General features: G+C 38.0%; 1 protein-coding gene across 1 annotated transcript; it reads left to right on the top strand.

Moving 5' to 3' along the window:
* The first annotated feature begins 223 nt into the window (after window positions 1–223).
* On the top strand, window positions 224–22,397 carry zgc:171566. Its single transcript, XM_047347912.1, has 9 exons — window positions 224–577; window positions 7,524–7,638; window positions 11,678–11,728; window positions 12,390–12,474; window positions 12,636–12,774; window positions 16,791–16,897; window positions 17,616–17,706; window positions 19,841–19,978; window positions 20,238–22,397. Exons 1-9 carry the CDS (start codon window positions 466–468, stop codon window positions 20,357–20,359), a joined length of 960 nt encoding a protein of 319 aa, XP_047203868.1. The 5' UTR covers window positions 224–465; the 3' UTR covers window positions 20,360–22,397.
* The last annotated feature ends 299 nt before the right edge of the window (window positions 22,398–22,696 follow it).

Below are 22,696 nucleotides of genomic sequence, written 5' to 3'. Positions count from 1 at the left end.
GTCACACAAACAACTGCAACATTACAGTTTTGTTCAAGATGAGTTTTTCCTTTCTTTTCTGACAACTAAAAACTTTTGTATAGCGGTTATATTTTCTCCCACTCTGCTGGAAGGCTGTCATACTTCTGTATTTATGTTCTGCTCTTTATGTTATACATTTCTGACATGCCCACACAGTAAAGCTGGGAGGCTGGGAAATTCAGTCGCTACCTGTCCAGACAGGACGTCGTTTAGCGACTCTCACACGTGATGCTCTGACGCTGACAGAGAGGTAAAGACAGTCATTTGAGGCAGACAGCAGCAGCAGTCAGATTCTTTGCTCTCGGTCGATCAGCATCATCACCAGAGGCCAGCATTTTATCTGAGCTTTGATATTTTAAGATCCCTGATTATTCCGTTGTCTGTCAGTGTGTGAGGCCAGCTTCCATCCTTTATCTCCGGTGGTTTTGTGCAGACTTTGGAACCATGCGTGGGCCAGCTGCAGCGCTGTTCTCGGTGCTGACCGTCTACCTGTGCTGCGGACCTCTTCTCTGCGCCGCGGCCAGAAGCCAGCAGCTCAACGAGCGACCGATCATCGGTAAAACATGAGCTGTCATTTTTTTTCCTCCAAAAAGGTTGCTCATCGGATTATCATAGCTCTTATGTAATATTTCGGGAATGTTCGAGAAAAAGGTGTGCGTGTGGGGGAGCAATATAGAGTGTGTGTGTGGCTGAAGTAACGGTTGAGGTAGGCTATTGCATTATAAATAAACTAAACCAAGTTTGGCCAGTAGTGGCATAATTACAAATGCCATCCAAATCATCATTTACTACAAGCGACTGGAGAAAGATTTCAAATAAAACCTTAACATTTCAGTGAGTCTGTTTGCTGAAACGTTAGGGAAGTCAAGTCTCTGCTTTGCATAAGCTCGAATATACTCAAATAACATTGGCTGGAGAATTTTCGTTTTTACCTTTCAGTAAAAATATGTGACCTTTTTAGAGACCATAGCAAGACTTTTTAGAGTTGAGTAAAGCATTTAGTCATTGTGGTCAGAAGTGCGGGTCATGACTCAGAACGGTAGCCATGAGAAGTTATAGAAGTGTAATATTATTGCAAGTATTACTAAGGGCTGTAAAGTATTGCTTTATTTGTTTGCATAAGCGTTTCAATTCAGTTTTATTTATATAGCGCCAATTCAAAACACATGTTGTCTCCAGGCACTTCAAAAAAGTCAGGTACATACATTCCAATTAATCCTAACCATTGAACAGTGCAGTCAGATACAGTTATTTATTCAAATTGGATAAAAGTTTTTCTATCTAAGGAAACCCAGCAGATTGCATCAAGTCAGAGATCTGTAGCATTCACTCCTCCTGGATGAGCATGTAGAGGCAGTGGAGAGGAAAAACTCCCTTTTAACAGGAAGAAACTTCCAGCAGAACCAGGCTCAGTGTGAGCGGCCATCTGCCACAACCGACTGGCGGTTTGAGAAAACAGAGCAGAGACACACAAAGAATACAGAAGCGCTGATCCGGGAGTACTTTCTATGGGAAGGAAAAGTAAATGTTAATGGATGTAGCTCCTTTAGTCGTTTCATCTAGAAAGAAAGAAGAGATAAACTCTGAGACAGTTTTCAAGGATAGTGTCTGGAAGAGAGCACATATAATTAGTTACAGTAAAAGCTCAGTCAATTGCTATATCTAGGAGAGAGAAAAAGGGTTAAACACTGAAAGACAGGGCCAAGTGGATCATTGGTAGAGGGTGAGCATTAAGTTGTTGCCAGCAGAAGCTCGGACGATTCCCCTCTCCAGAAAGGTGTCACAGGTAGACACAGAGTCAGGCCAGTTGTAGCTTCTAGGAAGAGAAAAGAGAGAGAACATAAAGTTAAAAACTGAAATAACAGCAAATAATGCAAAATTGGAGAGTAGTGCGAGAATGTAGCAAAGATGGTCCAGTTTCAGTTTATTAATTTAACAACAATGTCGTCTCAAGGCACCCCACAAAGGGTCCGGAACAGTGCGGGGCCGCCGGGGAGGCCAGACCAAACCACCGAGTGCTAGAGCCCAGCCACCCCAGAACGGGCCACGTGTAGGGGCACTAAGTAAAATAATAAACTGATAAAGTTTGTCCATCTAGAGCCCACTGATGCCCATTGTTATTCTAAAATCCACAAGGGATACCTCCCTCTGTCAGACTGATTATAACCATTGGAAAAGAGAAGGGGTCATACAGGTAGCAGAAATGGAGGGTGTGTTTGCACCTCAACCATAACTGAGCCGGCTTAGGCTAAACCTGACTCCCCCTTACTCCATCCAACAGGGAGGAAGGAAGGCGGAGGTAAAAAAGAAGTAAGATAACCTAAGCCACTCTAACTATAAGCTTTATCAAAAAGGAAAGTTTTAAGCCTAGCCTTAAAAGTAGACAGGGTGTCTGCCTCAGGGACCAAAACCCAGAGCTGGTTCCACAGGAGAGGAGTCTGATTACTAAAGGATCTGCCTCCCATTCTACTTCTAGAGACTCTAGGAACCACCAGTAAACCTGCAGTCTGAGAACGTTTGAATGAGTACATCATTCCCTATAACGATTCCCTGAAATTAGTAACTATCAAGAAAAACGTCAGTTAATAAACCTTTAACTGGTCAGCAGAAGATGTACAACTTGTTACTTAAATGTTCGAAATACCAGAATAATGAGAATACTGTTTCTTTAAGTTAACATACAGAAGTTTACATGTTCTATAATTTCTATCCTTCTAAACATTTTGAAAAAGCCCAGATGGTGATGTAATGGCTTTGTACGCTTTTAATAATACATCACATCATTTCAGTTAAATCAAGGTAAACTTGTGGACGTATTTTAAAACAACATCTTAAACACGCTGCTTCAGTGTGTAACATCTCAGGGAGAGAATTGTGGGCCTCCATGACTCTGGTTCATCATTTCGTACAATTTCCAGATACATGAAGGTGCCATGTTCATCTGCTCAAACAATTATATGCAAGTATAAACAGCATGTAAATGTGCCGCCATCAGCTCTTCATGAAGGAGAGACGTTTTGTGTGCTAGAGATTAACGTGCTTCGGTGCAAGACCTGCTTATCAACATTAGTAAGAAAGCAAAATACCAAGTAAAAATGTTGCTCCTCACCCTATCTCTAAGTGAGTGCCCGGCCAAGTTCATGGCCATAGGTGAGAGTAGGAACGTAGACCGACCGGTAAATCGAGAGCTTTGCTTTTCGGCTCAGCTCTCTCTTCACCACAATGGACCGGCACAGTGCCCCCATTACTGCGGCAGCCGCACCGATCTGTCTGTCGATCTCCCGCTCCATTCTTCCCTCACTCGTGAACAAGACCCTGAGATACTTGAACTCCTCCACTTGATGCAGGAACTCCCCTCCAACCTGAAGAGGACAAGCCACCCTTTTCCGGTCGAGAACCATGGCCTCGGACTTGGAGGAACTGATTTTCACCCCAGCCGCTTCACACTCGGCTGTGAACCGCCCCGGCTGTGAACCACGTCATCTGCAAAAAGAACAGAGGAAATCCACTGGTCCCCAAACCAGACACCTCCAGCCCATGGCTGGCCCTAGAAATCCTCCCCATAAAAGTTATGAACAGGATCGGTGACAAAGGGCAGCCCTGCCGGAGTCCAACATGCACCGGGGAACAGGTCCGACTTAGTGCCAGCAATGCGGACCAATCTCCTGCTCCGCTTGTACAGAGACCGGATGGCCCCTAATAAAGGGCCCCCGATTCCATACTCCTGGAGCACCACCCACAGGGCGCCACAAGGGACACAGTCGAATGATTCTCCAGGTCCACAAAACACATGTGGACTGGTTGGGGAAACTCCCATGAACCCTCCAGTACCCTGTAGAGGGTATAGAGCTGGTCCAGTGTTCTACAGCCGGGACGCAAACCACACTGCTCCTCCTGAGGCCCAGGTTTGACTATCAGCCGGACTCTCCTCTCCAATACCCTGGCGTAGACCTTACCAGGGAGGTTGAGGAGTGTGATCCCCCTATAGTTGGAACACACCCTCCTCTTGTGATTATGAATCTGAGAATATTATTTAATATTTCATATTAATATTTTTATATTTTATCAAATGATAGTTTGGTCTGTTAAGGGTTGTCCTGTGAATACCAGCCCAGTAAGTGGTATTAGGACAAAATAGAAAGGTGTGAGACGAGCTCTGACATTATTCAACAGCATACACTCTGCACACACATGGAATGAATTCACACAATTTCTTAAAATACAATAATTTATTAACAAAAATAAGTCAACTCAAAGTTAAACATATTTCAATCAACAAACCCTTTACTATGCTAAAACAATCCAACTAAAGTACTAAGCAGAATTAAAGAATAACGAAGACTAATGGGCTGTGTACAATATAAACAAGTTGATTAAAGATGATTGAAAACCATGATGAGTGATTCAACATTACCATGCAATGTTTATGTTTGAGAACCAAGGATTATCTTGAAGAATCTGAAGTGAAGTTAATTAGTCTTGGAAGCAACTTAGGCAATAATCAGCAAACCTTGGGACAACCCTTCACAATGCAAGATCAGATCAAATATTTTATTAAAATATTGTTTTAAAGAATGATCTGCTGAATAAAACTAACCTTCTGGATGATTAATTCTCAATGGTGTCGCATTAGCTGCCTTTATTTATTAAAGTATTTAAAGGAATATTATTAAGGAAAATGGTCAAATATTTAAGGAGGTATTTTGGAAAAGAACCAAATCTTTATGGAGAAATGGGTCTTAATGGTGTTTACTTAAATATCAGATTTAGTAAAATAATGTTTAGGGACTATTATTTACTAGATTGAAAACTAACAACCTTTCTGTTAACTATTCTTTAGCAGGCAAGTACATGTTCTTAGCTGTTAGCAGTTCAAGCTAACAAAAGCAGCTGATAGCTTAGCACCAGAATCAAACACACACCTTTAAAATACCGTCAATAAAAGGGTTAAAATGCATAAGCGCAGACGGCGCATTATGATCAATCTTCTGTGTTTAAAATCACCCTTTAAATAACGTTTGTCTTAACTTTAAAAACACACAAACACAGAACACCAAAAACAGAGCACGTGTGCTGCAGATAGCCTGCTAGCACAAAGATAGCTGAGTTCAACATAAACAAAACCAAACTTCATAAAATGAAAAACGTTTAGAACATTTCAATCTAAATCTTTCTCTATTACTCTGCCTAAACACCTAAACTCGTTTGAATTGTGTTGAGGAGTAGTTGTCAAAGAGACATTAGCGCGCTGTCCCCCCTATCCGGTCCCTCTGGAGGCCGGGTGGAAGAGGCAGGATGTAGCAAGAGCGATGCTTTTATTTGGACAGTGACGTCACAGGAAATCCGCAGTTACCCCGTTTCCTGGCTGTGCCGGAAGTAGGTTAATGCAATTTATTTTTAAAGTTCCAGGAAAGTCTCTACTGGCCTTTCACGTTGTAACCGTGGCTGTGGTCCTAACAGTCCGGTCACCCTTCTTATGAAGGGGACCACCACCCCAGTCTGCCAGAGGCACTGTCCTTGACCGCCACGCAATGTTAAAGAGGCGTGTCAACCATGATAGCCCTACAACATCCAGAGACTTGAGACTCAATGAATGTGGTTTGATGAAAATAAAATTAAAAGTGTTTGGCCATGATGACTATCAATACATTTAGAGAAAACAAAAAACAGAGTCCCACCCTCAGAAACATACACACATCCATTAAAAGAAAATACACACACCGTTTTGGATAAATGTGTTCATTTCAAAATAGACTTTAAAATACTCATAAATCAAAACTGAACAAAATTTAAGTCATAAATTACAACCAAATGAGGATAAATGTGTTAAGGTGGGTTGAAAATACAAGAAATATAAAATATAAGTGGCGAACAGCAATATGTGAAACTGGGAGATGTGAGTTCTCAGTGTTTGCTTGTGGAGTTGTGCAAGGGTCAGTTTTAGGTCCTAAATTATTAATTTATGTAAATGTGATGCAAAATATCTGAATTTATGAAATTTGTATTATTTGCTAATCACACAAACATATTCTGTGTTGAAGATACTATGGATTAATTGTTAATAAATGTCACTGAGGAAATGAAAAGGCTAAAAATATGGTTTAATTGAAGAAAACTGTCTTTAAATGTGAGCAAAACCAAAATATTGGTGTTTGGTTACTATAAAACAGACATGGAACTGAAAATACAGATAATTATAGTGAATTTTAAAAAAGCACAGGAAGTCAAATTTCTTGGAGGTATTATTGATGATAGACAGAATTGGAAACCTCACATCAGATATGTTCAAAATAAAATATCCACAAGTATTTCTATATTGCACGGAGCTAAAGATATGTTAAATAAAAAAGCACACCTCATTCTTTACTGTTCCTTAGTTTTATCATATTTAAGTTACTGCACAGAGGTTTGTGGGAACAACTACATAACAACACAACACTCATTATTCATACTACAAAAAAGAGCATTAAGAGTTATTAACAAGGCTCGGTACCTGGATCATACTAAATCACTATTTATACAATCAATATGATTAAAACTTACTGACAGTTAAACTACAAACAGGTCTAATAATGTATAATGCTAAAAATAACCAATTGCCAGAAAATATCCAAGACTTATCCAAGAGAAGGGAGTTAAGAGCTACATGCCATTATCAAACAGATGATAAGAATGACAAGAAAAAGTTTGTGTTTCTGCCTGTGAGGTAAAGTTTGGAATAGTCAGAATGTGGAGCTTCAGCAATGTCCAACAGTTTAAAACACGCTATAAAAATATGTATCTATTATAGATGAATATCAGACTTGAATAATCATTATTACTATTATTGTTACCATTTATTACCTTTTATTTCAGTTTACATTGTATTATTGTCTTAAGATGATAGTCAGGAGGGTTTATACAATGCACTTTATTATTTTATGAATTTTTTGCTTTTCTCTTTTTCACTTTTTTTTGCTGTTGCTTTGAATTATAAATTTTATAAAAAATTAAGTATATTTTTCTTGTTGAATATGAGGTAATGAGGATAATATTGTAGGAGAAGGGGTGGGTTAATATAAGTTTATAATTCTGCTTATTCCTTTGAGCGTGTGAATATTTTATATTTGTAAATATTGCTGTTACGTTCAATAAAATTTTAAAGTGAAATGAAGTAGATTGTTTTATTAAAGTGACCCATTCTATAATGTTTCACAAAATACCAACATTTAAGAAACTCACAGAATATGAGATTTAAGATGAAGAAATTTTTTTTTTCTTTTTACGGATGTTTTACCTTTGTACAGTTTTTTGGTTAGTTTAATGTAAACATCAAACTGTGTAGATTTAAAGAAGAACGGCACAATGTTCAGGATTATTCAAACACTTAACTCTTCAAGCTTCCAATCTTTAAGTGTCACATTGTTCTTTCTTGGTTGGGTTTTTCTTGTGTGATCATAATGTGACAGCTATAAACACTTTAATGACCTGTGAAGTATCTCTGTTTCATCTATTGGCTTTAGGTGTGTTAGCTCAAGAAAATCTGCCTGGGGACCAGTTTGCTCGAGGTTCTTCTTACATTGCTGCCTCCTACATCAAATACCTGGAGAGCGCTGGAGCCAGGGTTGTACCCATCAGGTAAAATAGTTCAAGCTTAAAAGCAGGGGCGAAAAAAGTAGGTAATGGAAACGCTCACAAAGCATGCTGAGTGGAGTGGAGCTGGGCTAAATAGAGCCAGTAGAAAAGGGGCATTCATGGCTTTACCTGGGAAAGAAACACAGCTCAACAGATAAGGGATAAGCCAGTAGTAAAATCTATTAAAAGAAAAACACATTACTTATATATTATGTTATAGTAGCTTCTTTGGCTTTGTCCAGGGAGGAAACCAAATTAAACACAGAAGCCAGGAGTATTATATTAAATTCAATTCAGTTTTATTTATATAGTGCCAATTCACAACACATGTTGTCTCAAGGCAGTCAGTTTACATACATTCCAATTAATCCTAACCATTGAACAGTGCAGTCAGAGTTAGTTATTTATTCAAATTGGATGAAAGGTTTTTCTGTTTAAGGAAACCCAGCAGATTGCATCCAGTCAGTGAAGATGAGCATGTAGAGACAGTGGACAGTCACTGGTGTTGACCTTACAGCAATCCCTCATACTGAGCATGCATGTAGCAACAGCGGAGAGGAAAAACTCCCTTTTTTATATACAGAGAACATGAAGGTATTGGCAACAATAGCTTAGCTGCCTTCATGAAGGTTACATGACCAAATAAAGAAATGCCAGGCCAGATTTATTTTCTATACAGACTAAACAAAGCAGCTATATTTATTGGAACAAATACCAGAAGTGGAGCCTACCAGTAGAGAAGAGAAACTACCAGTAAACCTGCAGTCTGAGGCCAAAGTGCTCCGTTAGGGAACATGTTGAACAATCAATTCTCTAATAATGGAGATTGATTAAGTAGGCCTTTATAGTGTATGTAAGAAGAAACATTTAAAATGACATACTGGATTAACCAGGGTGCCAATAAAGAGAAGCTAAAAAAAATATCTTCTTTTAATGCTAATCGCAATGCTCACTGCAGTATTTGATATGAGCTGAAGATGTTTTACAGATGTTTTTGGGCTGATGACAAACAATTACAGTAGTCCAGCCTTGATGTAAGAAATACATGGACCAGTTTTCTCCAGGACAGGGAATTTTTTATTTTGCCAATATTTTTCAGGTGAAAGAAGGATGCCTTACAAATTAGTTTGGTATGGAATTTAAAGACATATCCTGGTCAAGGAGAACCCAAATTGTCTTTACAGTAGTGTTGGAGACCAATTTAATGGCATTCGAGTTAAGCAATTAAGCATATATTCTAATCCAAAGGCAACAATTTATGTTTTGTCTTAGTTAAAATGCAGAAAAATGACATCTAATTTTGTATGTCTTTAAACCCTTTTTTTGTGCATTTATTTCCTATAGTATTGATTCACTTTTTTGAAGTTTACTTGTCAACAGCCTATTGAAGGAAAGCATTAAAATAGCCTCTTTCATAGAACAATTCTGTCATAAACTTGCACAGACACGCCTCTGATCATTAACAAAAATCTAAAATCTTGACTGGAATCAAAGGAGGCAAGGATTAGCAGGATTGATACATAGTGTTAAACATGAAATAAGTGCAGAAAGCATCTAAAAGGTTAAATTCTGGTGTGTCTTGGACACCTCTGTGCATCCTATTAAGTGTGTTTATGGGAAGAAATTGTTTGTCAAATATGCACTTCACAGAGGTGGTCTCAGAGATTTCTTGCTTTGATTACCCTGTACAGCTGGCCACACAGACTGTCTTTAATCAGTACATCACACACTCACACAACACTGATTATGATGCAGGGCTGTACCTCACTTAATGAATCTATGTGGGTCACAGCAGGAGGGAAACTGCTGCCCTTTATCACTGCTCCAGTCAAATATTCAGGCATAGCATAAGGTTTTTCTGGGTGATATGTAGTCAAGTTAAGTCAAGTCACGTTTATTTATGTAGCGCTTTTCAGCAACAAGGCACTCAAGCCGCTGTACATAAGGAAAAACATTACAATGATACAGAAAGGCAAAAACAATAGAGGTAATTAAAAAAACAGATAGACAGAATAGAATGATGGACAAGAAAATGAAAGGAAAATTGGACTGAAAACCTAACTAATAATGTTTAGATAACATAGTCAAAGGCCACTCTAAAGAAATACGTTATTAATATTGATTTAAAGCAACTTAGGGTTTTGGCGCTTTTACAGTTTTCTGAGAGTTTATTCCAGATTAGTAGAGCATAAGAACTAAAAGCTGCTTCTCCATGTTTGGTTCTGGTTCTGGTTCTGCAGAGTAGATTTGAGCCAGAAGACCTGAGAGGTCTGGGTGGTTGATAGACTGACAACAAGTCTGTAATGTATTTTGGTGCTAAGCCATTCAGTGATTTATAGACTAACAGAAGTATTTTAAAGCCTATTCTCTGAGCTACAAGGAGCCAGTGTAGGGACTTTAGAACCGGGCCGATGTGCTCCACTTTCTTAGTTCTAGTGAGGGCAGCAGCGTTCTGGATCAACTGCAGCTGTCTGATCGACTTTTTAGGCAGACCTGTGAAGACACCGTTGCAGTAATCAATTCTACTAAAGATGAACGCATGAATTAGTTTCTCAAGGTCCTGCTGAGACATTAGTCCTTTAATCCTCGAGATGTTCTTTAGGTGATAGAAGGCTGACCTTGTTACTGTCTTTATGTGCCTCTGAAGGTTCAGGTCTGAGTCCATCACTACACCTTGGTTTCGAGCCTGAATGGTGGTTTCTAGGTTTATTAACTGAAGCTGTGTGCTAACTTTTAAATGCTCTTCCTTTGGTCCAAAGATTATTACTTCAGTTTTGTTTTGATTCAGCTGAAGAAAATGTAGGCCCATCCATGCATTGATTTCTTCTAAGCATTTACCCAGTGCTTGAATGGGTTCATGGTCACCTGGTGACATCGTAATGTATAGCTGTGTGTCGTCTGCATAGTTATGATAACTTACGTTGTTGTTCATTAAAATCTGAGTTAGGGGCAGCATGTAGATATTGAATAGAAGGGGCCCTAAGATGGACCCTTGGGGAACGCCACAGGTGATTTTTGTGGTCTCTGATGTAAAGTTACCTACTGACACAAAAAAGTCCCTGTCCTTCAAGTAGGATTTAAACCAGTTGAGTGCTGTACCAGAAAGGCCAACCCAGTTTTCCAGGCGCTCTAATAAAATGGAGTGATCATCAGTGTCGAATGCTGCACTAAGGTCCAATAATACCAGCACTGTGGTTCTTCCACAATCTGCTTTTATACGGATGCCATTGAACACCTTGACAAGAGCAGTCTCTGTACTGTGGTGAGCAGGAAGTCTGACTGGAAGACATGAAGCGGTTGGTCGTTGTTAGGAAGTTGTTTAACTGCTGAAACACAGCTTTTTCAATAATCTTACTGATAAAGGGGAGGTTTGATATAGGCCTGTAGTTCTGCAGTAGCAGCTTGTCCACATTGCTCTTTTTCAATAGAGGTTTGATAATTGCTGTTTTCAGGGCCTGGGGGAAAACAACTGACAAAAGGGACGTGTTTATTATTTGTGTTAAATCAGATGTTATTACAGGCAAAGCTTTCTTAAGGAAAGCTGTGGGTAAAAGATCGAGACAGCAGGAAGAAGAGCTTAGTTGCTGCACAATTTCGTTTTTGTTGTTTATTTGGTGAAATTTGGAAAATTTGTCAAAATCAGTTCTAGTTGGAGCAACTTTGGTACTGGAGGTGATGTGGATGTGCTGACTGCCCCTCTGATCTTTTGGGTTTTTTCAGTGAAGAAGTTAGCAAATTCATTGCAGGCCCTGGTAGAGTGGAGTTCAGATGCTACAGTTACAGGAAGGTTTGTTAACCTGTCAACCATGGCAAATAATGCACGAACATTGTTAATGTTTTTGCTGATGATCTCAGAAAAGAAAGATTCCCTGGCATTTTTCAGTTGTAGGTTATATCTGTATTGTCTTTCTTTATAGATAATATAGTGAACCTGGAGTCCAGTCTTATATATAAATCATTAAATAAATGAATAAATCAGTGACTTGACTGACATTGGCTTTTAGTGATTTTAAAATGTCTTTATGCCTTTTTTGTTCTGCAGGATCAATTCCACAGAAGAAGAATACATCAGGACATTCAACTCAATAAATGGGTGAGTTGTCTCTGTTGCTTGAACTGTCGCTTCAGTTCTTCCTAAAAGGGAAAGCTTTTTACTTTTTTCAGGCTGCTAGATATTAAAAAGAAAACTACATAACATGAAAAAATGGTAAAGTTAGGGAAAAAAAGTACACAAAAACAACTTTGACATCTTCTATCCCTCCCTGCTGTAGCTCAGCTCTGTCTCTGAGTTCCTTCGTCCTTGCAGACGAGTGAGAATTACTAACTAGCCAGTTCAGAACCTTATAAATTTATAAAGCAGGTCCAATGACTTTACGCATTGATCAAAGATCATATTGCTGTGTGACACCAACAAAGACATTTAATAAGCCAGTGTAGCTAAGGTGAATGAGTTCCAGCTCTGTTATAATTCAATAGTTTACAGAGTCCACCAATTAGGTTTGTTTTTACTCTTGTTCTTGCATTTCTCACTTCGTCCACTTGAAAGCAAAATGAGAGTAATTTTGTCTTCTGTTTGAATGAAATTATTACAAGAGGGACTGATTATTTGTACAGCACTAGTGTCAAACCATGCTGGCTAAATGACAATGAATAAATAAATAACAAATATTCATGATTACACTATGGTGTTTAGTCATTTATTTTGTTTAAATCTCAGCATTTAGGCTGCATTTATGAAGTTTCTTTTCATTCAGGTTGCTGTTACCAGGGGGAAATGTAGATCTTCAGACATCTCAGTTCAGTCGAGCTGCCAGGATCTTTTACAACTTGGCTTTGAAGGTATGACCTCTGACTTACAAACGAGACTGCCGAGCTCAGTAACTCCTCTGGATATTCTCTGAAATGTGATCCTTGCTTAGCTGCAGGATAGAACCGAAAGAAAAATTATTATACTTCTTTTACTATTACCTGTTAATTCCTTACTTTCTGACCCTCTTCAGGCCAATGATGCAGGGGATTACTTCCCTATCTGGGGAACATGCCAGGGCTTCCAGCAACTCTCCGTCCTCACGGCCAGAAAAAACCTGCTCACTTTGACCAAAACCAAGGCTGTGGCTTTGCCACTCATTCTCACACCAGGTAGAAATATTGTTTATTTATTATTCCATGCACACAAAGTTTATTTCATAAGGCTGCTGTGTTCTGTTTGGGCCCTGGCTTTTACAGGAATTGTAGCATTCAATTCTTTAAATGTCCTTTAAACTAAAATCTAGAGATCACCAACTTTGAAAATCATTCACTTTAACATGAATATTAGGCAGATATATTAAGAACTAGGGAACACATTTCCACATGTTTACAAAGGACTTTTCTTTTACAATTGATTGAACTGATTTGATCACAACTAAACTAATTTATTTTTTTTATTTTTTTTAGCAAAACTAGTTTTTGGTTTGACTCACTCCTGCCATTGGGGTCCTTAATATTATTGTAGTCGCTCTTGAGTTTTATAAACTATTCCCTGCACTAACTTTTCGAATACCTTCTCATTCTCCTGGTCCCATGGCTAATCAATGAACAGCAGTTGGTTCACTTCACATGTAGTCCCTATTCAGCCCCGGTCGTTCCTGCTCAACATTATAGTGCTGCTGAAAACATTACCTGGCTTCTGGCCGAAGTTTCTTTAGAGAAAGGGTCGGAGAGGGTGGCATTTTGGCGCCACACCTGCTGAAAAACCCTTGCATTTTCTTCTTCTATCAGCATCCAATCATGGCTCCTTAACGTGTCGCCTACCTGTCTTGTGCTCATAAAATCCAGCTGTTGACTGATGTTTGTCAGGTTTAATGAGGAGACAGAGAGGGAGATATACAACCAAACAGACAAATTAGACCATTTTACTCATTTCACTTAATGACTTTGATGGTAAAGTCTGAGGAAAAACAGAAAATGCATGACCACAACCGTTTTTCTGAATGTCTAGTAGCAATCCCTAACTCTTACAATAAAATATTGATAATAAAAAACAAACAAACCGTATTGTATAATTACAGCATGGTGGCCAAACTCTGTTCTGTGTAGATAAAAGTCACTTTAACTCAAGGAGCTCTTTTCATGCAAGCATTTCTACTCCAACAGTTGAGGAATCATTTTGCTAGGTAGTTATCATTACAGGCTAATATATGCCGAAAGCTGAATATATTGTTCTATGATAGAAAGCAGCAAACAAAAAATGATGAATAAATAAGAAAATGTTACTTAGATGTCTGTTTGATTTTATTAGCACAATAATAGAGCCAATGCTAACATTAACTACCAAAAGTAGGTTTGTGATTTGAAATGGAAGGCAGGTCTTAAGTTGAGCTACATGAAAGTGTGGTGAGTTATATAGATATTGGTAATAGTTTATTAGTTATTATTAGTGTCATCTTTCAACTCTTTCAGAAAACAAATAATGTACACTGTTTTCTCACCTGATTCAGTGAGTCTCTATTGAATACGATGCATAGCAGAACATTGATTTATTTCATTTACAAATGTTGCAGCATAATTCCAAGAAAAGGGAGGCTATAAAAGCATAAATATATCCTGTTTTTGTATTTTAATTTTACAAATAAATTTGGCAATGGATGCCCTTTTTTGGCCTAAACACCTGCCTCCAAAACTGTATGTGCATGTTCTGGTCTGGTTTTAGCTTTCTGGATATCTTTTGTATTTTCCTCTTCAGCATGATGCTGTCTCTCAACATCAAGTCAAAGCTTAACAAAGTAAAGGCAGCACCTCTGTGTATTTTAGTTGACCTCTTAACAGTGTTTTGGGCTTTTACAATTGACCAATATAATTTCACAGTGACGGTTGATTAACCAATGACCATCACTGATTGATGGTATCATGTTCAACAGATTCTCTTTTTCTAAATAAATTACTTATTAATGAGTAAAAGGACACAAGATTTTGAGATGTGCAGGTTTTTACTTTTCTGCCACCAATGACAACTATTTTGATATGAATAATTACTAAAAACATTCCAAATGTTGTGAAAAGCAGCCCAAAGCTATTTTTTTTTCAGCCCAACATGTTCTAAAGAAGCCCAACTGAGAGGAAACCAGTGCAGACTGGCAAATTACACAGTAATTCACAGTTTACCACAATCCCATAAATAAAACACAAAATCAACAACAACTATAAACATGTGCATGTGCATAATGTGTATGCATGATGATGCCCCTTCACACTTCTGCCTAACCCCTCATATATGCATGCCTAGAACCGGCCCTGAGCAGGGACCAAAAATTAGGAACCAGTACGGAAAAAAACTGTAATGGAAGTGCTCGCAAAGCGGGCCAAGTGAAGTGGAACCAGGCTAAATAGAGCCAGTGGAAAAGGGGCATAATATAAAAGACAAAGCCACATCAAGTTTTTCTTATATTGGCAGTTTTTAACATAAAGTTCAGGATGTATTACATGTATACTTTGAACATAAAATGTTTCATAACCACCAGCCGCTCAGTGCAGCAGCTATGGATCCTATTTTCCCAAAGCTTTTCATTAATCCACTGATCAGCACTGCAGAGAGGGTTCACACACATCAGATCCTGTTTACCACAGCATTTATGAATCCAGACTGAAAGTATCAAGAAAGCACTTATCAGGAAATATGAGACAGACAATATAATCTGCTCTATGTGTAATCGCCATTTTCCTCTAGAAATTCCAAAATAATTTTAAAGTGTCTTAGTGATGAAGCTCTGTGGTAACTCTGTGATTGTGGAAAAAAAATCATCAGATCAAAGTTCGGCTCTGATTTAAAACCAGTTCTAATCTGCTCCAACAGCAGTCTAGAACCAAGTCCTCTAATCGTCTGACCAACTGACACAGATAACCACACCTCTTCATCCTCTCCATAACTTGATATAATGAATATCTTTTTTTTTTCATCTATAACATCTTATGAGAAACATGTTTTGGGGACCTTTACTACATGCAAATCCTTGCATGTAGTAAAGGTCCATAGGCATCATACAATGAAGAACTGGCCTGTTGCTATTAATGTGCGGGATCATGTCCTTTACATATTACAATCAGAAACAGTTTCTTAAAAACATAGTGGTGGCGCAATCATGTTGTTCCACAGGGACATATTTAGGGGAACTATTTGGAAAGCAAGGATTTGCGCTATACAAGGAAGTGCTGGTCTGATAGTATTTACATGTTGTATCATGTCCATTGCTGCTACATAGTCACAAACAGTTTCTTAAAAACCTAGTGGTAGCACTGTCATGCTGTGGGGCTTGTCTTAAATCAAAGCATATTCATGTACAGTTGAAATACAGATTTCAATCCAACTTAGAATCTGTAGCAACATCTGTTCACAGACCTTCTCCCTCAAATCTGACTGTCCCTTAACTATTTTACAAAGAAGAATGGCAGTTTTCTGATTTCATCAAGCTGTTAGAGACCTCTGTTTCAAAACAGGTGCAGCTAAAGGTGCTTCAGCAAAGTAATGACTCCAGGGTATAAATACAGATAAATACTTACTTTTAAAATTTTTGTTATAATTTCCCTTCACTAATATTATGGACTACTTTGTAGTGGTCTATCATATAAAATGACATTTAAATGCACTGATGTTTGCAGTTGTAAGTTGATGAAGTGTGAAGAAGTTCAAAAAATATGAATAGTTTTAGATAGCACTATAAGTCAATAAGTGCAGTTTTTTTTTTTATTTTGATATTGGTTTTATTGAAAATTTAATCAGAACTAAATCCAATCCATCTAAAGTTGTGTTCTTGCAGGCACAGTCAGGTATAGCTTGCTCCATCGAATTAGAGATCAGTTTAAACTTTTGGCTTTGTTACTCTGAAACATTGTGAGTTTTTTTTCTTTTTTCAGTTAACCATCATTTCTACAGGTTAATCGAATTGTGACACAGGCTCTGCATAACTTTCTTTAAAAAGAAGCTAGTAACCTCTCTTTCCCTTGTCTCAAGTTCATAAGATTTTGTATTATTGGATCTAATTAAAGCTTTGCTGATATGCATCGTACTTGTTGCGATTGGTTACTGGTTAGAGTTGCAACAGTTCTGTTATATTAAAAAACTCTGTTGTTAGTTTTTCTCTGTTTGTCTGAACATTTCTTCCTCTGTCTTTGTCCTGCAGCAGCCCAGTCCAGTCGCTTGTTCAGGAATTTTCCCAAGGATGTGCTGCAGTCTCTGGCTAATGAAAACATCACTTCCAACTTCCACAGCTGGAGTCTTTCCATCCAGGTATTTATTGCTCCTTTTTCCTCTTTTTCTTATCCCCCTCTGATAGATTATTCCCCTCATATGATAGCTGCAGACCTTTAATTTTGTTAATTGTAAATGCATCTCAGTCAACCAGCCCCTAACTGTTTAATGCACAGCCCGTGAGGCTAAAACTCAAAGGCTTCCAATATTTTAAACAGGTTCGTAAAGTCTGAATTCACTTATTCCAAACTCATCTCTAAAATGTTTTACCACACATGCTTTCATCGAGGTAAATCTGGATGACATGAGCTTTAGAGGCATGGTTGGGGCTTGAACCCATGTACTGGTTTACACAACCAATGCCTTTCTACTTGGACACCAAGCACTTGTGGTCAGGGAGGGATAAAAAGCGCCATGATGTTAATGACATTTTGTTATATTTCTGTTTTCTGTCTCTCAATTACACAATTGATTTGAAATGTGAATCCTTCTGCTGCTTAAGAAAACAAACCTGTTGTTATGATGGGAATAAGTTAAAAAGGCACTGAGTGTGGATAATATGTAGGAGCAAACACATGCATTCCAACTATTTCTAGAGATACTTTTTTCCTCATTGTGTGGTGTTCAGTGGATATCAAGAAGTGTGGTTATTCTGGTTTCACCTGAAAGACGGTACCCTTAGATTTCTGCTTTTCACTTGTCACCTGAAACTACCAACACATTTAAGTCGACGCTAAATTTGTGTCTGAACTTACAGAACTACACCCGAAATGCCAAACTGAAGAGGTTCTACAGAGTTCTGTCCACCAACAGCGATGGAGAGAAAGAATTCATCTCCACCATGGAAGGTAGCATTTTTTAGCTCCTTCTGTAAGGCACAGTTGACTTGATGGAGAGCTGCACATTGCTGTCACAACTCTATTCAGATATTCAAGGATTCTTGTGTTGTCCTTTATGGCTGTTTTTACTGTAAGGACAGTATCATATCAGATTCTCTGCTCTGAAAACAATTTTTTTACGTGAATGTATCATCTGAATTGAAAGTTTTCATTTACAGATGGAAAGCTGTAAAAACATTTAGTTAAATATTTAATATGTTATTGGCCTGGACATAATGGTGAAGGGTGATATAGTTTGTCCAAACAAACATTCCTATTAATCCTCTTTGAATGAGATTTAACTGTAAAAATAATATTTACATTCTTATACACTCACCGGCCACTTTATTAGGTACAACTGTCCAACTGCTCGTTAACGCAAATTTCAAATCAGCCAATCACATGGCAGCAACTAAATGCATTTAGGCATGTAGACATGGTCAAGATGATCTGCTGCAGGTCAAACCGAGCATCAGAATGGGGAAGAAAGGTGATTTAAGTGACTTTGAACGTGGCATGGTTGTTGGTGCCAGACGGGTTGGTCTGAGTATTTCAGAAACTGCTGATCTACTGGGATTTTCACGCACTACCATCTCTAGGGTTTACAAAGAATGGTCAGAAAAAGAGAAAATATCCAGTGAGCAGCAGTTCTGTGGGCACAAATACCTTGTTGATACCAGAGGTCAGAGGAGAATGGCCAGACTGGTTCCAGCTGATAGAAAGGCAACAGTAACTCAAATAACCACTAGTTACAACCAATGCATGCAGAAGAGCATCTCTGAACCCACAAGACATCGAACCTTGAGGCAGATGGGCTACAGCAGCAGAAGACCACACTAGGTGCCACTCCTGTCAGCTAAGAACAGGAAACTCAGGCTACAATTAGCACAGGCTCACCAAAATTGGACAATAGCGGATTGGAAAAAGGTTGCCTGGTCTGATGAGTCTCGATTTCTGCTGCGACATTCGGATGGTAGGGTCAGAATTTGGCGTCAACAGCATGAAAGCATGGATCCATCCTGCCTTGTATCAACGGTTCAGGCTGGTGGTGGTGGTGTAATGGTGTGGAGGATAAGTCAACAATACCATAGTATTGTTGCTGACCATGTCCATCCCTTTATGACCACAGTGTACCCATCTTCTGATGGTTGCTTCCAGCAGGATAACATGTCATGTCATAAAGCACGAATCATCTCAGACTGGTTTCTTGAACATGACAATGAGTTCACTGTACTCATGGCCTCCACAGTCACCAGATCTCAATCCAATAGAGCAGCTTTAGGATGTGGTGGAACAGGAGATTCACATCATGGATGTGCAGCCGACAAATCTGCAGCATCTGTGTGATGCTATCATGTCAATATGGACCAAACTCTCTGAGGAATGTTTCCAGTACCTTGTTGAATCTATGCCACAAATGATTAAGGCAGTTCTGAAGACAAAAGGGGGTCCAACCCGGTACTAGCAAGGTGGACCAAATAAAGTGGCTGGTGAGTGTATATTACCGCAGTGTCAGTTAACAGTCATGCTGAATTCAAAGTACATAATGTAAATTCCTTATATTCCTTCCCAAAAACATAGAAGTCTCTATTTAGATAGATATCCACTAGATGGCACCAACATCTCACAAAACCATGCACAACTATGAAGAAAGCATTCCTACAAGCTTTGTGTCAACTTGTTTGTGCACTACCAGTCAAAGGTTTGGACAGACCTTCTCATTCAGGGGTTTGCCTTTATTTGTATTACTACCTTTGGGAACTCATTCTAGACTGATGGAAAACCATATCAGGAGATTACTTCATAAAGCGCAACGTGAGAATACAAAGCAGTAATCAAAGCAACACAGGGATATTTTAAAGAATCTAAAATATAAAAGATACTTTAGGTTATTTTACATTTTTTGTTTTCTACATGATTTTATATACTTTTGTTTCATAGTTTTAATGTCTTCACTATGTATCTATAATGTAGAAAGCCATTAAAATAAGGAAAAAACTATTGAATGCCAAAGGTTTGTCCAAATATTTGACTGGTAGTGTAGCATATAATTAGATAAAATTAAACAGGAATCCCCATAAATGCTGTTTCTGGTTTTCCTTAGCTTATCGTTACCCATTCTACGCTGTGCAGTGGCATCCAGAAAAGAGTCCTTTTGAGTGGATAGATAAACCAGGCATGGGCCACTCCGTCTCCGCTGTAAGAGCCAGCTTTTACACTGGAAGCTTCTTTGTCTCTGAAGGTAACACATTTTTAGGTTGTCACCAGCATTGTTTATTTGTCCATGTTTGCCACATAATTTATGTTCTTGAATAGTAATAGTAGACAGTAGACAGTCAACATAAAACTCACACGAGTTTTTATTTGTTTCTTTGTTCTAAACTCTATAAGTCTGACTTGGTAGCTTTCCATAACAAATAAATTAGTTGATTTTATTTTTCATGCATTATTTGCAATGTTAAATGGTATTCCTATTGTCTTTCCTCCACTTTGTCCTTCAGCCATGAAGAGTCAGCACCATTTCTCCAATCCTGCTGAAGAAGACAGAGCTCTTATTTACAACTTCTCCCCTGTCTACAGAGGCTCTAAGGCAGTCTTTGTCCAAAACTATTACTTTGATTGATGAACAATGATGAAAAATGAAAGGTCCTGGTATCAGATTAGTCAGAATTTATCATGTTTTCAAAATCACTTTAATTGGCTTGACACACCATTAGAAGAAAGTTAACCAAAGTATTTTAGAGGAAATATTGAAGAAAAAATTAAAGCATAATGATGAACAAAGTGCTCTCTCAATATGCAAAGATGAAAATCTCTGTCATCACTTAACACATCATCAACCCTCAGCTCCTGATATGCTAAGCCTACAACTGGCTATTCACATCCATTTATTACATATTTTCTATTATAACAGGTGTGTTGGTGAAAGCATTTGGAGTGATCTCAGTTTTGAGAATCAGTCAGGAACTCATGGGAGAGTCAAGCTAACTCCTGCTCTAACAGAGATGTGGGAAGGGAGAGTTTAGGGCATTAGCTTGTTGGCCAATTTAGAACTAATGTTTTAAACTATAAGTAGTCGCATAAAGCATTTCCCTAAATGTATATGAAAAGCAGAGATCTATAGCATTAGATTCATAATCTTGCTTTCCTAACACTCGTGTCAACATATAACTTATTGCTGGAGAACCTTTTACCACGGTGGCTGTTATATTGCCTTCCCTATACCTCAAACATACATATTTTTGTGCTTTTACTTTTTGGAAGTTTCTGATTAGTTTAGTTGTTGTATTCGTCAGCAGCTACATGTGGGCGGACTACAATCCCCTACTTCTTGCTCTAATGAGCATAGAGCAAAGCCGATTATAATTTAGATTTCTATGATCTAGCTCAAAACGTGTCTAGCTGTTTCAATGAACCCTGTATTATGTATCTTTACATATTGTCATGTTAGTAAGAGCGCATTGTTTACACTGTTACTATTTTCTCAGTTAACATTAATGATGTTAATGCACAATTGCCTGCAATGAGGCAGCTGAAGGTAAAGGATCACCGATCTGACATCGCCCACAAAATGAAAGAAAGTGCCTTTTTCTAGGGAGATTACATAAAGAGTGGGAGGAAGATGTTATATTATGCTGTTAGGATAGCAGGAGCGCTCTTTGTAACAGAACCAAAATGAACAACTACTCCACACTAAAAGGTGGTTTGACCCACCCCAATGAGAATTTTCACTGATTCCTCTGAGAGAGATCACTCTTGCTGCTGCTACCTACTGCAATTAAGATACTGACTACTCATACATATTACATGTTATCAGGACAACCCCTCCAAAAACATTGGAAAAACAAAGTGTCTCTTAACTGAAGCCTGCTTGTCATTATTTTGCTACGTATTTCTCATAAGTTCACCACTGTCTTCATTCAGAGGTCATTTGTTTAGCTAGTGATGCTATTTATTTGTTAAATAAATTATTTGGGTTCATTTTATACTTTATGTGTTTTAAATGACCAACAAATTTGAGTGATAATAAATGCAGAAGAAATATAAATTATTATTTAATTAACTAACTATCACTAATCTATGCTCATGTATTCCCCTGTAGATTCAAATGCCAAGGCATCATTTAAAAAAAGAAATTGTATGCATTATAGGTTATTATTCCAAAACATAAATGGTGCACATAAATTGTTTAGCTTAAAATAAAGCAAAATTGGCCCTATACACAACACAGTGTTGTAACAAACCAGTCTTGTATCAAAAAATATCGAAATAGATTTTTAAATGATTTGTAATTTTGCCAAAACTTGCCAAAAAGTAAAAATGGTGTTTAACATTACACATGTTGGGTTGGACCATTAATGAAAAGCAAAAACGATCCTATTGAATGAGCTTTTAATTGTACAAGAGTGAGATAACGAATGCAACATTCCTTCAGTGGGTATGAGTTTTCATACCCAGTTTCTTTGTTTGAAATACATATCAGGCAAACTCTACAGATGAGTTGTCTACATGATTTTATTTTAATGTGTTTGTGCTCAAAAGAATACATTATTTCTTAAAAGAAAATGCAAGTTTGTAAAATGTTTTCAGAGAATGCTTTGATGACTTCAGAATGTACATCAGCAGCAAATATATGCCAAATAAACATGATTTAATTTGAACATTTTTTTCTTTTCAATTTAAGTTAGCACTTTTAAACACGAGGGGATTTAAAGGGGCCTTGAAATTAAAAACAAAATAAACTACATTAAATGAAAAAAATAAACGGTACATCATTTTCTCGTACTCGTCGTCTTCCACTTTATCTGAGACCGGGTCGCGGGGACAGCAGACTCAGCAGAGACGCCCAGACGTCAACCAAATAAACTTAATTGACAGACAGAACAAAACGTGGCTGTGGCAAAAACAGAGACTCTAATATACAAACCAAACCAAACTTGAACAAAACATGAACAAGACG

The sequence above is a fragment of the Girardinichthys multiradiatus genome, chromosome 20, assembly GCF_021462225.1.
Source record: "Girardinichthys multiradiatus isolate DD_20200921_A chromosome 20, DD_fGirMul_XY1, whole genome shotgun sequence".
Taxonomy (NCBI): domain Eukaryota; kingdom Metazoa; phylum Chordata; class Actinopteri; order Cyprinodontiformes; family Goodeidae; genus Girardinichthys; species Girardinichthys multiradiatus.
The sequence above is the reverse complement of the archived record's forward strand: the minus strand, read 5'-3'. Positions and strand labels throughout refer to the sequence as shown.

Excerpts from the sequence above, each read along its gene's own strand:
- zgc:171566 (XM_047347912.1), top strand. The coding sequence starts at position 466 with ATGCGTGGGCCAGCTGCAGCGCTGTTCTCGGTGCTGACCGTCTACCTG. Across the intron at positions 12,775-16,790 it reads GCCACTCATTCTCACACCAG|CAGCCCAGTCCAGTCGCTTG; the intron begins GTAGAAATATTG and ends TTTGTCCTGCAG. Across the intron at positions 17,707-19,840 it reads ATTCATCTCCACCATGGAAG|CTTATCGTTACCCATTCTAC; the intron begins GTAGCATTTTTT and ends GGTTTTCCTTAG.